This window comes from Orbicella faveolata, unplaced genomic scaffold (assembly GCF_042242905.1).
Source record: "Orbicella faveolata isolate gen_17 unplaced genomic scaffold, um_ofav_v1 contig_35, whole genome shotgun sequence".
Lineage (NCBI taxonomy): Eukaryota > Metazoa > Cnidaria > Anthozoa > Scleractinia > Merulinidae > Orbicella > Orbicella faveolata.
Window position 1 is genome coordinate 29,510,459 of NW_028301564.1, and position 21,565 is coordinate 29,532,023.

At 38.6% G+C, this 21,565-nt stretch overlaps 1 protein-coding gene across 3 annotated transcripts; it reads right to left on the bottom strand.

Annotated features, from left to right (window-relative positions):
- Positions 1 to 7,584: 7,584 nt before the first annotated feature.
- LOC110043071 (uncharacterized) lies at positions 7,585 to 17,497 on the bottom strand. 3 transcript variants are annotated; one of them, XM_020748483.2, is made up of 4 exons: positions 17,288 to 17,496; positions 12,432 to 12,598; positions 11,124 to 11,769; positions 7,585 to 8,448 (listed from the first exon to the last, which is right to left on the bottom strand). In XM_020748483.2, the coding sequence occupies exons 2-4, from the start codon at positions 12,513 to 12,515 to the stop codon at positions 8,402 to 8,404; spliced, it is 777 nt and encodes a 258-aa protein (XP_020604142.1). In that variant the 5' UTR covers positions 12,516 to 12,598; positions 17,288 to 17,496; the 3' UTR covers positions 7,585 to 8,401. The 3 variants fall into 3 exon arrangements, with proteins under 3 accessions (XP_020604142.1, XP_020604139.1, XP_020604141.1); XM_020748480.2 differs by lacking the exon at positions 7,585 to 8,448 and having other exon boundaries at positions 10,062 to 11,769; positions 17,288 to 17,497; XM_020748482.2 differs by lacking the exons at positions 7,585 to 8,448; positions 12,432 to 12,598 and having other exon boundaries at positions 10,062 to 11,769.
- Positions 17,498 to 21,565: the final 4,068 nt, after the last annotated feature.

The following is a 21,565-nucleotide window of genomic DNA, read 5'->3' on the forward strand; positions in this document are numbered from 1 at the left end:
CGTCAAATTATATAACTCGATGGAATGCTGGCCTCTGCTCCAGAAACGGCAGGAAGACGTGGTCGTCAGTTTTCCTGACAAGAAAGAAAGAAGTAAGTGACAAGAGACTGCTGATCAAGTCCAAACATGGCTAAGGTAAGAAGGATGGGTTCGCGCTTTCGTTTGAATCGTTGTTAAATGAAATATGTTTCCGCTCAAAATCCCTGTTACATTGTTTAAACTTTAATGCTGTAAACAAGTCAACAAGAATGATACGTTCCAAAATTAAATTTATTTCGTTTATCTATTCGATCTGTAGAATTTTTTGATTGAATTTCTTATTACTCCTGACTGCATCGTGGACAAAGTTTAAAAAGTGATATGAATAAGAACATCAAATATTTGTTAAACCAAGCCAACTTATGCACTTAAAATTAAACGAGCGAGTGATTTAAAAATAAGCTTCAGTAGGCTTTTAAAGTTGCGTTTTGATCACTTCATGAAGTGCGTTGAAGGGTAGTACCGTTTAAGACATATTTCCAACTTTAATCAATTATGATTATTGATAAATTCATTTATTAGTTAAATAATCTCAGCAATGAGAAATCAAGGGTGGCAAATGCTCGGCGAGTTAGGTATCAGTTCCAGGACGAGGAAGGCCCTTTCTCTGTTACTGTACCCAGATACTACCATCCTCTTTAAAGATCCCGAGTCGTAAATCTAGTCATAATAAGTATGTTTACACGCCAACCTTGATCAAAAATTAATCGATCTAGGTATGTCGCATCAAGATTTACTACAAACCCGCCATCAGGTCAACCCGATCAACTCAAATTTTCATGAATTTTAATTTCAACCTTCCATGTCCAGTTCTAGAACCGTCGCGGTCTGAAACTTGACCAGCCTTGTAGACCGGTCCATTTTGGAGTCACCGCAACAAAATTTTGGCTATGTTTAGACGGACAAGGAGCAGACCACCAGTTCGTATATATTCGGCACATAAGTACCTAACCGGAGGTTGATTTGGTAGCCGACTTTTCGCATGTGAACAAACGCTTAGATTTTTAAAGGAAAAAAGTATAAAAGAGAAATGACCCGGTCCGGCTCATGATATCATAGCCGGTGCTAATTAATTAGAAATATTGGAAACCTAAATTTGTTTCTAGTACTCAGGTACATGTAGGCCTTCGAGTAAGAGATTTACCAAATGATTCCAGTGTCGAGATGGGGTATGAATCACAAAGGGACAAAGGGTTGATCACAGCTTTCTTGGATCAGATATCTTTTTTGCACGCTGAGTGCATAGTACGAGAAGCCGAATCAAAGTCGCTATCACCGAGCGGCCACGAAACAAAACAAACCCTCTGGCACCCAGGTTACCTTTCTTGCTATTTGGTTGTGAATTTGACCTGGATCTCATAGTTTTAGACATACTTGCAATATTCGGATGGGATTTAGACGGTCTTTCTAGTGATTTTGCTTGAGCACAATCAAGAAACCAATTTATGAACAATCACTGCGAGTACTAATGTTTGCTGATTCCTTGACTTGCAGTTATCGATCATTTTGATGGTGGTTTTCCTTCTTCGCCTGATGTCATTCCAAGGCTCTCGCAGTTGTCCAGCAAGGCGGAGACAAAGATTCACTGATTCCCAATTGCTGCAGAAGATTCGCCAGCGTTATATTTTCGTGGAAAACAAGCTCGTCATGCATAGTTCCAACCACACCCAAATCAATGGGGGTATCAACTTCGTTACTGGAGCAAAGGAAGGTACACAAAAGTGTCCGTGGACGTGGGCCATAGACGAAGATCACCACAGAATTCCCAGATACCTAGCCAAGGCTGTATGTCCTCAATGTAATCATTACTGCCGGGCCGTGTTTTACACACACAACTCGCTTGTTCAACGATGCGATCGAAAAACAGGAACTCTCTACTGGACTAGGATGGAAAGGACACTGCAAATAGCTTATGTGTATGACCATTAAGAATCGACTTATTTCCAAATACGTATTCTTTTGACAGTGTTGTTATTATTTTCCAGTGGAACTGAATTACAACCTTTTTCAGGGGACTCACGGGGTGTGAAAAAATAATGTTATTACTATATTTGTGGCCAGTTTCATCGATAATAAATTGGCCACAACAAAGAAAGTGACAATTAATCTATTTCAGTTGCTACGAGCAACTCGATAGCGCAGGCCCGCACTCGCCCAAAAATGTGTTTTTGTTGAACAGCGATTTGTAATGTCTGTCTAATCGACAAATTCCGTTTACTACATTTTTGCTTAAAATGCGCAATGTATTCAACTGGTTTGTCTGCTTAAGTGTTTCCCATGTGCTCAATACGGTCAGCGTGCTTCGCTTTGAAATTCATAATACGGTGTTATCAGCCGCCGATGCTGTTCCAGCCATCACCACAGCACCAAACGATTGGTTTGAAATCACAGACGAGGCTTTTAAAGGTAAAATACAATAAACACTGATTATCGGCCTCCATCAGTCGATGTCGACCATGGGCTGTGCACCTCAAGGTGCATAACCTCAGCCTTAGCCCAGATTTGCGCTTCCGTTTTCTTGCTGACCTGTATTTTATCTCTATTTAATGCTGATGTTAACTGGCTGCCTGGCCCCGCTAACACCCATGGTTATTCCAGGCGGCTAGTACTCTAATTTTTACTTTTAATAATGTTTTCATTGTTGTAATATTTTATTTTTGAGCAAAAGTGAGTACAAATAAAGATTGATTGATTAGCCCCAGCTCCTTGCGTTTTGGCTTGTTCATATCCCACGCACCGAGTTCATATTTCGCTAAGCTTGCGATATCGACGAAGTCAAGACAAAATGAAGGATTTGCAGGTAGACCACGAAAAGGAAGGTCTCTATGTTTGGTAAGTGGGTTTGGTTCTTCTGAACCTTGCTCAACTCTATTATGGTGTGAAATCTCAATTTCATTTAACTCAGTCCAGTCTGCGGTTTTAACTGAGTAGATTAAATATTTATTTTCTGTTTTTCCAAATTTTAATCAATGGTCTGCAAGTGCAATCTTTCCATGACACTAAATGTATCTTTTTAGAAGCAATCGTCCGTCATTTCCCTAGACGTCCTTCTAGAGATCATTCATGGTCCCGGGCTCCCACGAAAAATTTTTAAATATCTTTAGAAACTCGGTAATCATGGTCAGTCCGTCAGGATGCTTATCTTTTGCCACCTGTTGGTTTGACAATGAATTTTCGGAAGTTTGTTATCAAATAATTAAGGCCGTAAAATGATAATAGCTAAGCCGAGTTTAAAGTCAATCAATGTTTTCACGACGCAAGGACACTTCATTGTTTGAGAGTTGTTATTCAAAGTCTATCAAGACACTACAAATTAATCCAAGTAGTCTTTCTCAGTGAAGTGTTTTCTTGACGGTTTCCTGCACTATTAAGGTGAAGACATAAAATACTAGCTTATATATCAGGCAGTGAGACAATGTTTATGGCTAAATTCTCTTCCTACGGGTATTTTTTGACAAATAATCAGTATAATGTATATTTGCTAGCAGTGTTAATTTTCTCCCTTCAAAAAACAAAACAAAACAAAAGCGAAAAAAATAACTGAGGTAAGTGCCTCGGTTTGCCTGTTGAAAGCTACGGCCCTGTACATGAATGCAATTTCTGACACTCGGATGAAACTGCTTAGTCGTTGCTATTTGTAATACATATTCCATACTACATAGACTAAACTTGCGAGTTTAACCAATTTTATAAACGTTATGAACATAATATACAATACAATACAATATATGATTTGCATGGACGGTTAAGGCTGTTTCACTAAGCATAAGCAACATATTCTGCTTCTGGATATACTGCATGTGTTATGCATGTGTCACTTTGGCTATTCAGTAAAAAAACCATCCTTAATTTGTTGGATGTACTTGTCATCATGGCCAAAGGCATTATCTGGTGAATTCATATGCAAAGGATCTTATGAAATAAACTGTAGACTCTACAGAGACAAAATCACTTCCTTGTTGCCACAGAGCCGTGGAAAACTCTCGCAACAGTTTAAGAGAGTTCGAAAACATACATGAGGCTCGTGTTTTTGCAGCCTTCCTTGTTCCTTTGAGTGCCCATTTACTCCTGTTGAGTTGAACAACATAAGCAAATTGAAGAAAAATGAAACGAGGTAGCCTGAAGACTCTCGATTTCAACAACAATAAGCAGCTAAACAGAAAAACAACATCAGCAAATGAAATGAAACAAAAAAGCCTGAAGACTCTCGATATTAACAACAATGGTCAACATTAAGTGGCTAGGCATAAAATGACGCACAGACGACGCATAACTTATCAGTACATGCATAATGAAGTTGTTTAGTTTTGCCATGTCATGCTTTTGTTTCAATTTCCGCTTACTAATTATTACTCTTGATGTATTCGACCACACAGCAGTTCAGTCTTATGTTGAGCTTCTAGGAAACAAAGATACACGTCGTGAGTCTTATCAAATGTACGATGCTGCACATGTTGAATGAATTGATCAGCTGCATAGCCTACAGAGGGCGCGTGTCGAATTTACTTAGCAATAAGAATCGTTAAATTGTCTTCTTGAAATTGGCGTTTTTATAACATGTAGGAGCGAGAACAATTTAACCACTAGCGATCTACAGATGAACAATATCAATAGAGCATTTTACCGCAGAAACTAGATATCACTGATAATTGACAAACATGGCCTAGATCTGATATGGTTATACTACAGTTTTGCTGGACTTCGTTATGAACCTTTGTAAATCTAATGACAATTAACATAAAATTATGGAACCTGCTCTAATATGTGTTTGACTTCATGCCCTGCGGTATCAAAAAACCACACAAATCGGACAGTGGAATATTAAATTTTATTGATTGACAAACAGCTTGTCATCATTCGAAAAAATAACTTCCACTTAACCAGTCAGTGGTTCAGCACTTAACCACCACGTTTGCATTAAAATTTGCAGCGATATTTTATACTTTTTTATGTTTACTGATGAAACAAACCTGTTTCACCACTCGCCTCTGTTACACATTTTGCATCTAGTAAATGGGGAATGAAATGAAATGATTCCTTACAGAAATAAATTTTAACTCTGGTCAATTGAACTTGGAGGGAATGCTATGCGTGAACTGCCTCACAGACGGCGCACCAAACACGTGGATACTTATTCTTTTTTCGGCCTGTTTGTTTCACAACTTCCTCCGGAAGTTGAAAATTGAGGACACTTAATCGTGATGGAGCAACAAAAGAAGAAGAGAGGAAGAGGAAGTTTATACCGGGAACTGAACTGCAAAGATTTGGCTTCAAAAACAAAAGAATGCTTTGCACCGACGCCGAATGAGAACGGCAAACGGTGCATATAGGATACTTAAAGCGATATTTCTAAACATGGCATTCGAAATTGTACCTTTAAGCTCGTGAACGGTCAGACGGTCACATTTCAGTAAGAATAATGTAGGACATTTTTTTCAATTATTATACACTGTAGAAACGATAACTTTCTCAAAAGTGATATTCTTTGAAAACATGTTTGCCAGCCACTTCACTTAATTATGTGTCGCCTTCATTAAAGTTGCGGAATAATTAAACTTGCACGGATGGATGAGGATTACGTAATTATCCGGTCAGTGTACTAAATACCGCATTCTTTTGAACACAGAGGATATTTATAGTGTGACTGAGCAAATGAGGAAAACTAAATAAGATCTGCCCAGTAGCCGTAAAAACAAATAACAGACCTATTGATAGAATTACTACAGTGTTGCTGGGTAGCACTCCTTTATCGTTTAAGGTTATCTTAAATTTGAGATCTGTCAATTTAAAAGTTTTAAGTAAATCATTGAAAGCGGAACACAAACGAAACGCACGTGGCATTCACTGTGCAAGGCGTGGTGACATCCGCAAAGAGCGTGGAAAATTTATCCTCTTTTTATTCACAGAAATAGATCGACATGTCACTAAATTGGAACTCGTTTTATAACCCTATATATTCAATATTGGGAGGATTTTTTCCTTAAGCTGAAAACAACAAAAAAATGTGGGTGGAATATTAACTGCATTTGTGATACTTTTGGAGCTACGAAACGTATATAAATCGTTGCACAAGTCACTACCACTACAGGCGCTTGTTAAGGCAGTGCACAACCACAGAGAAAACAAGAATATACGAATTCGAGAAACGAAATTCGCGGTATCGACAAAATAACTCAGAAGAAGGAAGGAAGAACAAACTCAAGTAGTCTGGAGAGATGGCAAAGGTAAGGAGACCTAGCGCTGCACTGTGATGCTGTATAAGGGATAACATTTTGGCCAATAATGTGTGATTGTCCTTTTTGCAAAGACGTTATGCAGTTGAACATGGTAATTGGCTGATTGAGCTCCGCTTCTTTTCCACTTAATTAGGAATACGCTTAAACTTATTAAACTCGAATTCTAGTTCTTCGGTTTCGCGGGAAACATTTAAATCCCGTAAGGATAAAACACGAAAAGTAACGAAAACAGAATTTGAAACATTCGCGCCGTGTGAAAAACAGTAAGCAGCATTTTTTAGTGGGCAGCATTTCTTATTCAACTTTTATGCGGCCAAACATTGCATAAATTTTACCCAGGAGATACTGTAAACCCGCTATATACCGTACGGCCAACTGATTAAGATAACAGATTTCGCTCTGGATCTGAAATTGTTTCCGAATTAAACAGTTTGCTTGAATTGGTAAATATTCGTATGATATCTACAGCTGGATGCAAGTAATTTGAGCTCTATGAACTGAAGCCTTTAGTCAGAACTGTTGCGGGACACATGCAAGTAACAATTATAACGATTGTGCACTGTTTGTTAACTTTCAGTTATTGGTTATTTTGATGATGGTTTTCCTTATTGGCCTGATGTCTCTCCCAAGCTCAAGCAGTTGCTCATCGAGGCGGAAAAAGCAATTCACTGATTCTCAATTGCTGCAGCGGATTCGTCAGCGCTTCATCTTCATGGAAAACAAGTTCGTCGCGCACAGTTCCAACCACACCCAAATCAATGGGGGTATCAACTTCGTTACTGGAGCAAGGGAAGGTACACAAAAGTGTCCGTGGACGTGGGCCATAGACGAAGATCACCACAGAATTCCCAGATACCTAGCCAAGGCTGTATGTCCGCAGTGTAATCATTACTGCCGGGCCGTGTTCTACACACACAACTCGCTTGTTCAACGATGCGATCGAAAAACAGGAACTCTCTACTGGACCAGGATGGAAAGGACACTGCAAATAGCTTATGTCTATGACTACTAAGAAACCCATCGCTTTCAGCTTTGAGTCCAAAAAGACTCAATTTGATACATGTGGGTAATTATAATGGCACTCCTGTAGAAAATACGACATTTCACAAGCCGTTTTGTTCTTAGAGGGGAGGTGTTTATAAAGTTAAAAGGACAGGGCGTTTTGAAAAAATCCTAGAAAGTACTAAATACCATTTCTGAGCTTCTGATTGGAGAAAAAAGAAGTTCATTTTTACCCCTAGGCCGGGAAACCATGTATACTATTAGCTTTTATTTTTAAGTGCCGGAAAAACGGCAAGCAGCAGCCAGGTTCAAATTATTGTATTGATTTTTATTTTTACGGATGTATTGTATTTTACAATGCTGCTATTGTATTATGCATGGCGTTATATTATGTTGTATTACTTACAAGACTTGCACCACTTACAATGCTGCAGTTACTTATAATACAATATGGACACTTCTAACAAGCTACTGCTACTTAACACAAGTCAACACTACTTACACTTGTACTGGTATCAGTAAACAATAGCCTCCATTTGGCGTGAAAATATGCGCGGATATTTGTCTGCGGACATTATCTGTTGCAAGAAGCGAACAGTTTTCCGAGAGCGTAGCTCGAGGAAAACTGTGAGCTTCGGTCACAGATTAGATTTTCCCAATGCTCTAACTTCTAAAAAGGCTCAAAATCATGAGATGAGTGTATCTTTTTCAATAAACTCGATCGTAGCCTTGTGTCAGGCACTTCCATAACCCTGGAATTCAAAATGCTCTGGTTTCCAAACGAAGCATGCTATTGAGCTGTAAGGTAGGTAGGTAGGTAGGTAAGACTTTATTTTACGAGGGTAACATTTGACAGTATTAAAACTGATAACCTAATGTAAATGTAAAATTGTAAACAGATATGAATATACCGCATCTTATGATGAGGATAAAAACTTTGGTGGCTCTTTAGTTTTGGATTTTAGAAAATGATGACGTCACGTGAAAACGATCTCTTTAATATTCAGTTAGACAGTCATTGTTAATCCTTCTTCCCTGTTTCTTAGTCATATAACATCAACTTATATAATAGAATAATAGAATTGCCTACTTGACAAATAAATTCCATGTTGCCATGTGTCTCTTCAGTAATAGATCACAGAAGACTTATAAAATGATTGCATCCCGGAAGCTAAAAGAAGCAACAGAATGTCACAACTGACTAAACTAATGGAAAAGGCTTACAAGTAAAGGTACAACAAAAGTTATTGAATGAAGAAGAAAATAAGCAAACCATTCACGGCAAGATCCGACAACGGACACAATATCGTTCAACTATTGAAAATGGATTTTCGCTTGAAATTAAACTTACAGAAACTCTAGCAGAGTTTGTTACCTTAATTTTGGTACTTGTTCTATTATACTTCAGTCAGAGCTTAATTGATTCCAAGGGCGTCCACAGACAACTACACGCTAAATTGTGGTCAACTTAACGCTAAGTTTTTTTGTTGACTACAACTAAGCAGTCTCCCTTTTCGAAAAGGGAAACTACTTAAGAGTGCCTGCCTGCAAAAATCAGACAAATTCTTAATTTCGCGGCAAGGGTCGAAAGTTCGATTTCGCTCATATTCTTATGGTAGATAGGCTAGGGCATGACAAAAACTACTGGATAGTGTTTTTGGCAAAATATCCTTTTATTTCAAAGAAATATGCAAATTACCAACTTCCGTTAAAATCGTCATTTGACGCACCATTTTATTAAGCAAGTTTGAGAGCCTCGCATGCAAAACCTCATCATTCTTCCGTCTTTAAATGTGCAGCATATGCCGTGACAGCATTGCGTGACGAACAAACAACGGCTGTAAAATTGTGCTGCGCCGACACGCTTATCAGCAATGGTCAGCAATCGATCAAACGTATTATTTTGGCGCAGTGCAAAGCAAGCAACTATCTACAAATGACTCAGCCGTTTTTGACTTAGATGCAGTGATCTCCATATGCGCAGAAAGATGGTCACAGATTCATGGTATTCGACCAATAATAGGTTGACAGTTGGCGATGTACATCGGACGTTAACCTTTTGTAAACAAAAGCAAACTTCTGCTTCATGTGCGACGAATGGTGAGAGATCGACTAGAAACACGTCAAATCGGCTTTGAACCTACCTTTCGCAACAAATAAGGCTAGAACATTATCAGGTCTGTGTCTATTTCAACTTATTATAGGTCAAGTCATGTGGCGCATGCTAAAATGTACGTCTAACCCGTAAATTGAAACTTGACGACGAATGGTCAAATATTTGCATTTTTAACGAATTTTGAAAAGCTCTCGCGTCGCTCACAATCATTTGCCCAAAGAAATTTTTACAGGAATCTGTAGATCAGCCTTCTGCGATTCAACCACCAGAAGCTTAATCCATTTGAAGGTTTCGCACATGGTGAAAATTAATTATATACACGAAGTACTTTTAAGTGAATGAAATTCATGTCTTCGAAATGTAATTATTTTGCACCCAAAAAGACAACGCAACATTCCATAAAACCAACCCAGTACACATTTAAACATTGCACAAAAATATTTGAGTGTTTTAAAGACGGAAGAATGATGTGGTTTTGCATGCGAGGCTCTCAAACTTGTTTAATAAAATGGTGCGTCAAATGACGATTTTAACGGAAGTTGGTAATTTGCATATTTCTTTGAAATGAAAGGATATTTTGCCAAAAAAACTATCCAGTGGTTTTTGTCATGCCCTAGCCTATCTACCATGAAAATACGAGCGAAATCGAATTTTCGACCCTTGCCGAGTTATTTTCCATTTTTATGGACAGAGACTCTTAAGTTGTCGACAACATGACACACATTTGAGCATGCGTGTTGTGTTTTGAGCATGCGAACTGAACGTTATTTTCCAAAGTCTCTCTGACGTGATTTAGACATCAACAAATAACACTGCAATGTGTGGAATTCTTGCACTAGACACAATTACTTGACGATAACAAATAGTTGTCGACAACTGTCTAGTCTGTGGAGGCCCTAAGCAACACAATTTGTAATCTTGACGATGATTTGATGACGACTTGCATCTGAGGCATCGGTAAATTTTTTAGCAACGTCATGACGTCAGATTTTCCCGTAAACCTTCCGTTTGTCGCAATTTTTCAAAACGAAGACATAATTGGAGCTGATTATGCAAAGAGTACTTAATGAAGAAAATTCTGTCTCGCTCTCTTTCCTAAGGTGCTTAAATCATTCAACTCAAAAAGTGAATAATGCTGCCTATTCATATCATCCGCGTCGTTCAGATCTAACTGAAATGTTCATATCATCAAGTCGATTACAAAATTATATAGAAGTAATACATCAAGCACGAAAGACCGTGTTTGACCGCATTTCCAAACACCGAGAGGAGGGCCGAAATTAGGGGAAAAAGAGAAATAAAATCGTGAAAATCTATGCTAGTTAAGGTCGAAAATCCAAACACCATCACGGTCATGACGAATTACTTGATGGATTATCAGATAACTGAGTTGAGAAACAATTATTCCATTCGCTCTTGAATTGGATTATTATTTTTACCTCGCATCCAACGTGGGCTCATAGAATAATTGCAACTTATCTTCATCATCACCATTATCGTTTTTTGAATATAAGTGAAACGCTTAGTTAAGTGTCACTGATGGTAGAATATGTCCAACTCTGAGGTCTCCCATGGGCACATCGTCGGAGAGGACATTAAAAGGCTTTTATTTTGAATATCTTTATGTGCCTTCTGGAGGACTTGAATACAAAATGCTTCAAGCTCTGCAGACATAGGAGCTTCAAGCACGTGTAATATTTCTGACAGAATTCCAAAGATTTTGTTGGTACCTTTAGCCTGAATTCCTTGAAGTTGTTCCTTACTTTCCTTTTGGCTGCAAACGGTCTCCTTGAGAACACTGGGTCCAACTGGAAATTCAGTCTGGATATCGGCATGATCATTCTGTGGGCATTTATCATTTTTGATGTCTTCTTTCTTCTCTGGAGGAACGACAAACGAATCAATTGAAACAAACTGTTCTAAGTCGAAGTTAGGAATAGTCGGTTTCTCAATGTCTTGCATAGGACCGTAACTAGTGACTTGAGATACCTGCTGGCTTCCCACCTTGTCCACTGCTTGGTAAACCTGAAGTGGATTAACATTTGGTTTGATGGCTAAATACTCACTGATATTAAACTGAACTCGTTCAAACTCCTGCACCTCCCTTTGGAACTGCAGAAATTGTTCGTCGTTGGTATGGCCACGAACCAGTCCACTCTTATGCTGGTTTGCATCTTTGCTTCTGGTATGCACGTCTTGCGTCTGTCTGCCGTTCTGGCGAGCAATTGCTTGTCTGAATGCCTTCCAGTTAATACAGACTGGAAGCACACAAAGGTCGTCTGAGCAATTCATTCCATGCTCTGCCCAATCAAGGCGTTTTTGTTGACTTAGCTTATTCATGTTCAAGAGGCTCTGATCTCCGCGTAAGTAAAACACCTGACAATGAAAAAAGGTATGATTACGAAATTAACACGTCACTCAAAAAGTTAAAATGGTTTTAATAAAGAACTAGTTGTCAGGACGAAACAGACGTCACTACTGTATGGGCGTCATTTTCAAATACCATGAAGAGACGTAAAGTAAATTCCGTGCTTCTGATTGGTCAAACGAGCAAAGGAACCAATCAAGCACTACGCGAATCTCTGTGAAGCAAGTCATTGAAAAGGGTTCATTCATTCTATGCTTTTTACCAGATTGTATTCGTCGAGTTCCCACTCTCTTCCTCCCGCACATAAAAAATTGCTATGAAAAGTAATGACTTTAAAAGGATTTCCGTCCACCAACAACAACAACATGGCTTTGAAATTCAGTTAGCGGATCAGCTAACTAAAATCACACACCACCTTGCTTATTTATTGCCTGCAGCTTTAATAATAAATGGATCATACTCGAATATGGCCTATCTATCTATCTTTCTGTCTCAGTGTCTGTCCTTCTAATATATTTGTCTGTAGCACACCAAAGTCTAATCAAACAAGACCATTTGGGCGACAACGGTAGCTACTTGAAATTTTTCAATAATTTTAAGGACAGAGGTCTCCCGAAGCACTATGGAATAATGATTCCCGAAATCATTATAATAAACTGAGTCACATTACCATCTGAGTATATTTAGCGGTCATGTCTTCTTTCCAGTGATACGTAAACCACAGACGACTACAGGAAACGGCCCTCAGGGTCATTTTTAACGATAAGTTCCCACAGTATAAATACTTTCGATATTCTGCTTCAACTGGCTGAGCTTCTTTCACTTGCTAACAGAAGACTTCAACAACAACAACAATTACTTTATTTACTCGGACATTTACATTTTTTTATATATATATATTAGGTGTACTATATGAGTCTGGAGACTCAAGTAACTAAGGGTTTTCTAGTCAGCCACCAGTTATTATCTTTCTATGGAGATTTAAGAGAAAAAAGCTATTAAGAGAAGGAAATGTGTACATTAAATTGGAAAAAAGGAGCATGTAGAAATATTATTTGTTTTCAGAATGTTGTTCAGACAATAAATAAAGTTTCAGATGTTTCGAGAAGTCGAAACATCTATTTCGGGAAATAGTAATTCTAATGTTCAAAGCAAAAAAGAAATCTCTACTGTATTGTTATGGAACAGTTCACCCTTAATGCAACCTGTAAAAGGAAATTTGAGAAACTCAGATTAAGATATTTTGGTGCTTTCCTTTGATTGAAGTATAACGAAAGAATTACGTGCCGAGAGTAGTCTGTTGAGATTCAACCTAGATGAAAATAAGGAAAACTGACCCGTCTACAACAGTCTGTAAAGATGATTTTGGACGCTTTGTAACAATTAAGCTAAGAATTGGTCCATGCTTAGCGTGCGTATATCGAGTTATGGATGCACTTAGGAAGTTTGGAGAGCACGACAGAAGGGTAAGAGTTCTTCGCGGCGCAGCTGAGAGCAACTCTAGCTTCTTGTGTGCTCTCTAAACTTCCCAAGTGCATCCATAACTCGATCAATATACGCACACGGATGAACCAATTCTTTTTTGTTAACGTTTGATATTTGCGCCCATCCTGTTTTCCGTATTTGATGTGTAAATAGTCTTACATTTTTGGTTTTCTCGTTATTATACATTGAACTCACTATCTCTTTTCTGATTGGCCGAAAGCGTACCGTGAGTTTTCAAAATTAGTGCCTGTGACATCATCTAGCTGCAGATTATGCAATAATCATGTCAAGGACACTCAAGGCCACGGGTAATCACGCCATGTATGACCGCGGTGCATGATTTCTATGGGTATTCATGTCAAGTTCACGCGAATTTTTTTCTTCTTTTTTTTTTTTTCGTCATTCAATGTACAATAAAACAATTATTAGATTCGGTTTTTGTGATATCCAAATTAATCAAGGTCTCGGTAAGGGTTATCAGCATCAGGCTTCGGGTGCGGCTGAAACCCCTACCTCGACCTTGATTGTTCTGGATATCACAAAAACCTCATCCAATAATTGTTTATAATCATCAACACTTATGCGACGAAAATTTAAACTTCAGAACTTGACGTGTAGATCAAATTCACTACCTGTCACCACCACCACGACGCCGACTACTACTATTTCTACTACTAGTACCTCTACTACTACTACTACTACTACTACTACTACTACTACTACTACTACTACTGCTACCACTACTACTAACACTAGTACCTCTACTGCTACTGCTGCTGCTTCTGCTCCTGACTACTTCTGTTCACTACAGAAAGAAATTTCAAGTAGATACAATTTAATCCAAGGTGAGGCCGATGTAGAGCAGAAACCTCAAGATGGCCTGAAATTGCCTCTAGAAAAGTCAACTTCGAAAAGAGCTCTTTACCATAACTCTCACAGTACCTCTCTCCATCCAGGTGTATAAATGAGTACCAGCGAATTTAATGCTTTGGGTAACCCTGCGATGGACTAGCATCCCATACAGGGAGAAGTAGAAATATTCCTAGTCGCTTCATGCTACAGAAACTGGCCTTATTGGCCACTTGGCCCGTATTCAGACTTTCCCTTTTCTCAGTTACCAAATTGAATAACACGAAAAGTAATTACGAAATACCTGTCTGAAAAACCTTTACCGTGTTTACAAAACTGTGCTAATGGGTAGATTGCAAAACAGCAGTTTTTTTTTCCTAAGTAGCTATTCGAAAGCGCAAAGAGCCGAAAGCGTGGACAGAACAAGTATGAGAGACCGAAGCAAAAACACGCCTGCAGTATGGTGGTGTTTGATGATTTTTCTTGTGTTTAGTCCGGTAATTTTAATCTTGAATGGCTCTGTTGCGGTATATGCAAACCTGCGGGATGCATTTTGGCTAGCATTGGTCGATATTAAGACAAATCCTTGACAGTCAACAATGGTTTGTCAATATCCAACTCAAGAAATTAAATGAAAGTTCAAAAGAACGCGCAAAACTCCGAACAACCAAAATGAAACACAGAAAAAGTTAACAGGGCGTGGATGATCAAAATTGGAGAAGATTTAAAAACTGATTGCATTCGGGTATACTGAAAAACTCAGCTTGCCTTTTTCATAGTCTATCTTAATTTGCTTGGGAGAGTTTTCTGATTTCTAGCACTAACTGATAATTCCGCTAAAATTAAGGAAACATTTTTTGTTCGACGCCTCTTTGGTCATGATGCCATTACTCCGCAAGAGTAAATAAACTATAACAAAGCGAATTTTGAAATAGGCTAGATCTTAGACTGTTCACAGTTCCCTATTTTTCCCTGAGATCGTACTGTCGATCGTTTACCCATCTTGGTTTGTTGACGAGAGCGAAACTGGGGAGAGTACAAAATGCCCGTGGATAGAGGCGGTGGCGTTACCACCCCTACCTACGAGTATTGTGTACTCTCCCCAGTTTTGCTGGCATCAAGAGACCAAGATAGCTAGCGGCCCGTGGAACCCAGGATCGGCATCTACGATGCCTCAACAAACACTTTAGTGCGAATCGCGTCAATCAATTCGTGGCAAGTGTTTGTTTAGTCATCTATTTGACAAGAAGATTATGTTGTCATAATAGCACCTCGAAAGCAAAACGAGTCAGTTTGAAACTGTTTTTAAGTCGTTAGCACTCTTTATTACATAATTTAGAGTATAAGAAAGTTTTAAACTTTTAGTTGTTATAAAAGTTAAGAAAACTTAGCGATAAGTCACGAAACAGTTATATATATTTATAAAACAATTAGATTATGATCTCGAGATTTTTATGATGCGATAGTTGTCCAGGTCGCATCCCGAGTAACCTATCACATATGCCATTTTGTTTCTTTTGTGATGTACATTTCTGGTGCCAAGTTTGAAGAACACCGCTCCAATATTTTTAGAGATATTCCGTTGATTCAGTGTTTTACCGGTATACTGTTTCAGTGGCACTACTTATGACGCGATCACTTTCCTAATTTGCGTAATACAAAAACGTCAATATCTCTAAATCGGAAAAGATATGGCAAAAAGGAAAACGCCAGTCTTTTTTATTTTGAAAAACATTTCAAATAAGCAGCAATTTTTTTTTTTCATTTCATAGGCACTGTTTCAAAGCGGGGAATGAGTGACCTCATTATAGCACAGTGAGGATATGGAAAATTCCAATCGGTCCCGGTTGTAGTTTCCTATGAATTTACGAGAAGTGCATTGTCCACTAAAACACTTTGGTCTATAAAAGATCATAAAATGAAACTTACCGTCCTTTAATTTTGGAACATCATAAATCTTGTACATTGGCGTGAGGGAAAATCGATCACGTACACAAGTCAGGTGAGCAATCGACGGATTTGGTGAAAAAAAACGGCATGGATCGGCGGATTTGCATACCCCTATTCACCCTCCTCGTAAATTGAAACTTACCGTCCTTACCCAAATTAAAAGTTGCTGGCATTGTTATCAGGAAACACAGGGTTTCCAAGATTATTATGCTGCTGCCTGTAGGCTCACAGCAAGCAATGAACACTGTCTAACATGCTTCTGACCTCAGGGTTATGTTTAGTTTTGGAACATCATAAATCTTGCACATTGACGTGAGGGAAAATCGATCACATACACTAGTTAGGTGAGCAGTTTTCTCGTTAGAAGTGCAACATCTCACTAACTAGCAGACGTCTCAGTTCTTAACGGAGTCAGCCTTACAACTCAGGTATGCATCAGTGAAAGACAACTTTGATACACTCTCTGCTGTCTTTGTTAAACTTCCGGTGGCTTGTAATTGCGCAATTTAGGACAAATTTAGCACTTAACTCACCAACAATACACTTTCAGTGTCATTAAATATTGGTAAAGTTTAGTCGTTCTTAATATAGCACCTCTATTTTATTAGCGTATTTTATTTCTGATTAAAACTGATGCTTTGTATCTTGGTCAGTGAAGTCTAACCTGATGTGAATTTAAGTTTTCGCTTCGTATTCGTCCATAAGGCATTGAATATGTCAACATGTGAAGTCATTCTTAAGTGACGTAGGTATATAAATTTTTGTCACATGGTATTGAATCGCTTCAGGTGAACGAAAAATATAAAGCGGAAACGTAGTTTATAAACTGAAACAGTTATGAAGCCCGACAAAGTCCTTTGGTGATTGTTTTTGTTTACATTTTCGGCCTTGACCATGACCGTGCATAAAACACGATTCAGTTGTTATCTAAAGACTGAAGAACTAACCAATAGAAACGTTTTGGCGAGGTAACTCATGCACGGTCGTGGACATTCCAACATAAATTTTGATATTTTGATGTTTGCGGCGGGCGTCATAACCATCCCCCTCTTCAAACTATGGTGGAAAAAATGAAGAATTATGCCAGACTGCGTACCGTAATGTAAAGCTGGTTTTTTTTTTTGTTCAATTTGTATTTTATTTTGTATTTCGCATTTAAGTGCACACACGGCACACGTAACTAATAGCAAGGCAATGGTTAAGCCCTATCTTAACGTACAATGGAAATGAGTAAATATATACCTGATTTCTTCTTCCCAGATATTTAAAATCCCTAGTTTTGTTGCACTGCCAAACACCAAGCTTCTATATAGCGTCTCCAATGCTTGCATTAACTCTGAATTGTTTCCATGTAGCGCGCTGACCCGCTATATATATATGTATAGCGCTAGCGATAATATCTTACCATGGAACATTCGGGAAGATGATGGCCACTTCGGCGGTTCCGACCGATTCCGAACAAAGCTCTATTAATTCGGGTTCGAGAATGAACGATACAATTATCATGTGACATGTTATTGTTACATAACTATACCCTGAAACATTGTAAACACTTGTTTCCGGCGCTGGTGTCGCCTGTATTAAAGAACAAAATACCCGTTCGAGATCTGTTCGAAAGATCTATTCAACATCACAGCCAGTTACTGTAATTGTTAAAGTAATTTTCGTTGTATTTGGTGGTTTTAACATAACGAGATTAAAGGAGTGAGCTTCCAGAGTCAACATTTCGAGCTAATCTGTCTCCGTTTAGATTTAATGCCAATGCAGGGCTCGGGCAGGTCAAGCGGGAAATGGAAATGTGAATAACAATTAGGTAAGGCTGATACAATGAGCGAAAGCCTGTGAATATAATAAGGGCGAACCATAGCATCTATTTACTAAGAAAGTGAAGTATCGCAAATAGTTTACATCCCTTTGGATGTTTCTGTGAAAAGCTTTTTTTGAAAGGTACAAAAACAACATGTACGTTGTAATGTGCGTGGGTTTGATCGGCTACTTGATGATGACGTGCGAAGTCACCAAACTGCACCTTTGTTTTTTCTTCCTGTTTGGCTCCTGACCTTCAGCCGTCACGCAATCAGTAACGAGTTCCTCAAACCCAAGGCCCACTCTGCCCTAAGCGTCATCTTCGGAGGACTCACCTAGAAGATTGACGTGGCTGCTAATCGAAATCGTTCGGATTTGGTACGTCTTAGGCTGTTCCTTTGGGTTTTCAGCAGCTTTCGCGGTACCTTTTAGGGTATTGAGCCGAAAAAAAGTCAGTTTCAGTTAATAAAAAATGAGGCCACGCCCATAGAACGGAGTCTTGGTACCTTTTTTTTTTTAAATTTCCAACGAGCACCCCCGTCCTTTTTATATTGGACCTCCCCCGAGACGGTATCACGATGGCTGCGTGAAGTGTTACACGTTCCTTAACAAAGGATCCCTGAGGCTTTAAGTACTTTGACTGAACGCATCCTGAGATTTCGAAGGGATTGTTCCAGATGCTTTAATTCATTTCCTGCCGTCATAATTGTTTCGCTCCTCAAGGGTCAAGTAAAGAGCTCTCTATTTATAACCTGACGTAACTGTTCGAACTGTTTTCGCATTCGATAATCGGACAAACTTAATCGACTTAAACGAACGAGTGATTGAATTCGGTAATCGAACAAAATCGAACCAAAAATTTGTGTGAGAGTTCGATAGAATTCCCGAATCGAACCCAATGGAACTTCATCGAGCGCTCTGAGCTATCACTCGAAATTGACAAGATTGTTGAAAAGTCTCTCTTGGGCATGGACTTCACGGTTGAGTGAAAATAACAATAGAAGCAATTGAACAAAGCAAACAGAGGCCGAGTGACACTCCATGAATACTCATTTTCTCTTGACACTTCACACTGTTTTGCATTTATTTTTAAAATTGTGGTCACTATTTAGAGAATGCATGTGAAGAGTCTAATATAATGTTATTTTTCAGTATAAAGACGTTAAACACGGTGCGGTAGTTAACATGAAGAGCCTTTATTTCATAGTCAATAAAATGTACAAAAAATGTCGAGTGTTCACAGTTTGAGCACGGTCCTCACTGTAACATCCCAGCAAGGAATCTGCCACAGGTCTGTTAATGGCCTCTTTTGGCGATAACCGAGTTGCAATACATTGTTTCTTTTTAAGGTTACTCGAAACCTTCGCGGGCTACTTTTGCCAAATTTTCTTTTTGAGAGTTCATTACTTAAGGAAACATTTTCTTTTCCAAAAATTGAAAATAAAATATTAAAACGCGCGCCAGTTATTGGGAAAAAGAGATTTTGTTAATAAAAGTTAATAAACCGTCAAGGTGTCATAACCCCAAAAAGCATGGACTCCTCAGCGATCTTTTCGTGGCAAACGGCTTAAAGGAGCTCAGTCACGGTATTTTGAGTTAGTTTGGCCACATACAAAATTAACTTTAAATGGTAGGGAACCTGAAAATAATAGTTTAATACGATAGAAAAACACCAAACAGATAATGATAAACCATAAATGATAAAGCTACAAGAGCAACCTTCATTGACTTGTCTAAAGCGTTTTGATACCATCAGCCATTCCGTTTTGTTAGAAAAACTGTTTCGCTATGGCATACAGGATAATGAACTGAACTGGTTTACGGACTATTTATTCCTCCGAAAGCAGATCGTTCAATTTAAGGGAGTATTGTCAGAACCTAACCCTGTTTTCACAGGTGTTTCCCAAGGAAGTATTCTCGGGCCGTTATTGTTTTTAATTCATTTTAATGACGTCCACAAAGCTCTCCGTTATTCTAAGATTAGGGACCTTACGCAAAACACGACGGCAACGGCAACGAGAACGTCACCAAACAAAAGGTTTAATGAGGAGAACAATGGCTGTGCACGTGCATTATAATTCTTGGTACATTTCTTTGCCGTCCTCTGCAAAACATTAACGTGAAAAAACCAAATTCTGCGTTGTCTGGAGAACGTGAACCACGACGGCTAATTTTTCGTATTTCTATTTGGAACTGAACGTATCTGTAGCATATTCGGCAGGGGCAAGTTTTAATACCGACAAACACACTGAATAGATCTAAATAAATGAGAAATTCCAAAGTAAAATAGAAACACATTTTTTACTAGGCGTCGTCCTCGCCGTCGCCGTCGTATATGCGTAAGGTCCCTATTATCACGTACGCAGATGACTCAGTAATTTTCACATCCTCGAAAGATTTGGATGCTATCCAACACAACCTCAGCGAAGACATCAATAGCCTCGCCTTGTGGTTTCGAGATAACGAACTTATCATTAATCTCAAAAAGGGAAAAACTGAAGTAATGCTATTTGGAACAGCAAAAAGATTAAGCAGTTTCGATGGCAAAGAACTAATCCTCTCAGTAAATGGATCTCGTATCGACATGACTACAAATTACAAGTATCTAGGTGTCCATCTGGACCCTACATTGAATCTTGATATGCACTTTTACAAAACATACAAGAAAGCTGCAGGAAGAGTGAATTTATTACGACGAATCCGTTCTAACACTGACACCTTAAGTGCTGAACGAATCTATAGAGCAATGATAATACCCATCTTCACTTACTGCGGCCAAATTACGGCGCTTGGTTGGTCAGAGACACGTAGGTGCCAAATAAGAAACTTGGAACAACGAAGTCACAGAATTATTCTGCAAAACTCCAAATGTCTAAACTGTGAACTACGCCTATCCACAATGAAAGAAAAAGGCTTGTTTATTTGTTTTTGATTGCCTAAAAGGCAATGTTTGTAGTCCTTTTAAAAATTATTTTAATTTTTTAACCCACGATTTTAATACGAGGAACAGCAGGACCACCATTGCTCTGCCGAAGGTGAAACTTGACTTTGCTCGAAAAAGTTTTTACTTTTTAAGCGCTTCAGCTTTTAATTCTTTACCTTTAAAAATCAAGCAAATTAGCAGTAGGGTACTATTCAGGGAGTCTTTAGATCAATTTTATGTATAGTGTAGTTAATAATTTAAGAAGTCATTCTTAACTTATTTTAGTTTTTATCCTTATATTATGTTATTTAGACAGGACCCCTTTGATAACAGTACTCTTGCATTGAAGGGCTATCCTGTATAAATATTCGTTATTATTATTATTATTTATTATTCATAAAGGAACAAGGATGGCTAAGGATGGAGAAGATTAACACGGATTACAAACGACGAATTTGAAAAATTGAGGCTTAACTTTTCAATGTGCGCAAACCGTCACGTACTTCTTTAAGGTGATTCCCCAGAATTGCATTGCGCATCCCTACTGCGCAATGCAACTGTATTTTATTAGATTCCGTGCGAGAGTTTAACTCTTCGCAGATTTTCCTCCATGCTGCATGTTCTTGACTGTCCGTTCTACAGCAAAGATAATTGCACGAGCAGATTTTGCTCGGCTCGCGTTTGTGTTGTTGCTTACGCCACTTGCGATCGAATAAGATTGTCTCGCTGAAACCATCTCTTCAAATTGCTGCCAGTAACCGGATCCAGGGTACAAGTCATAAGAATTGGAA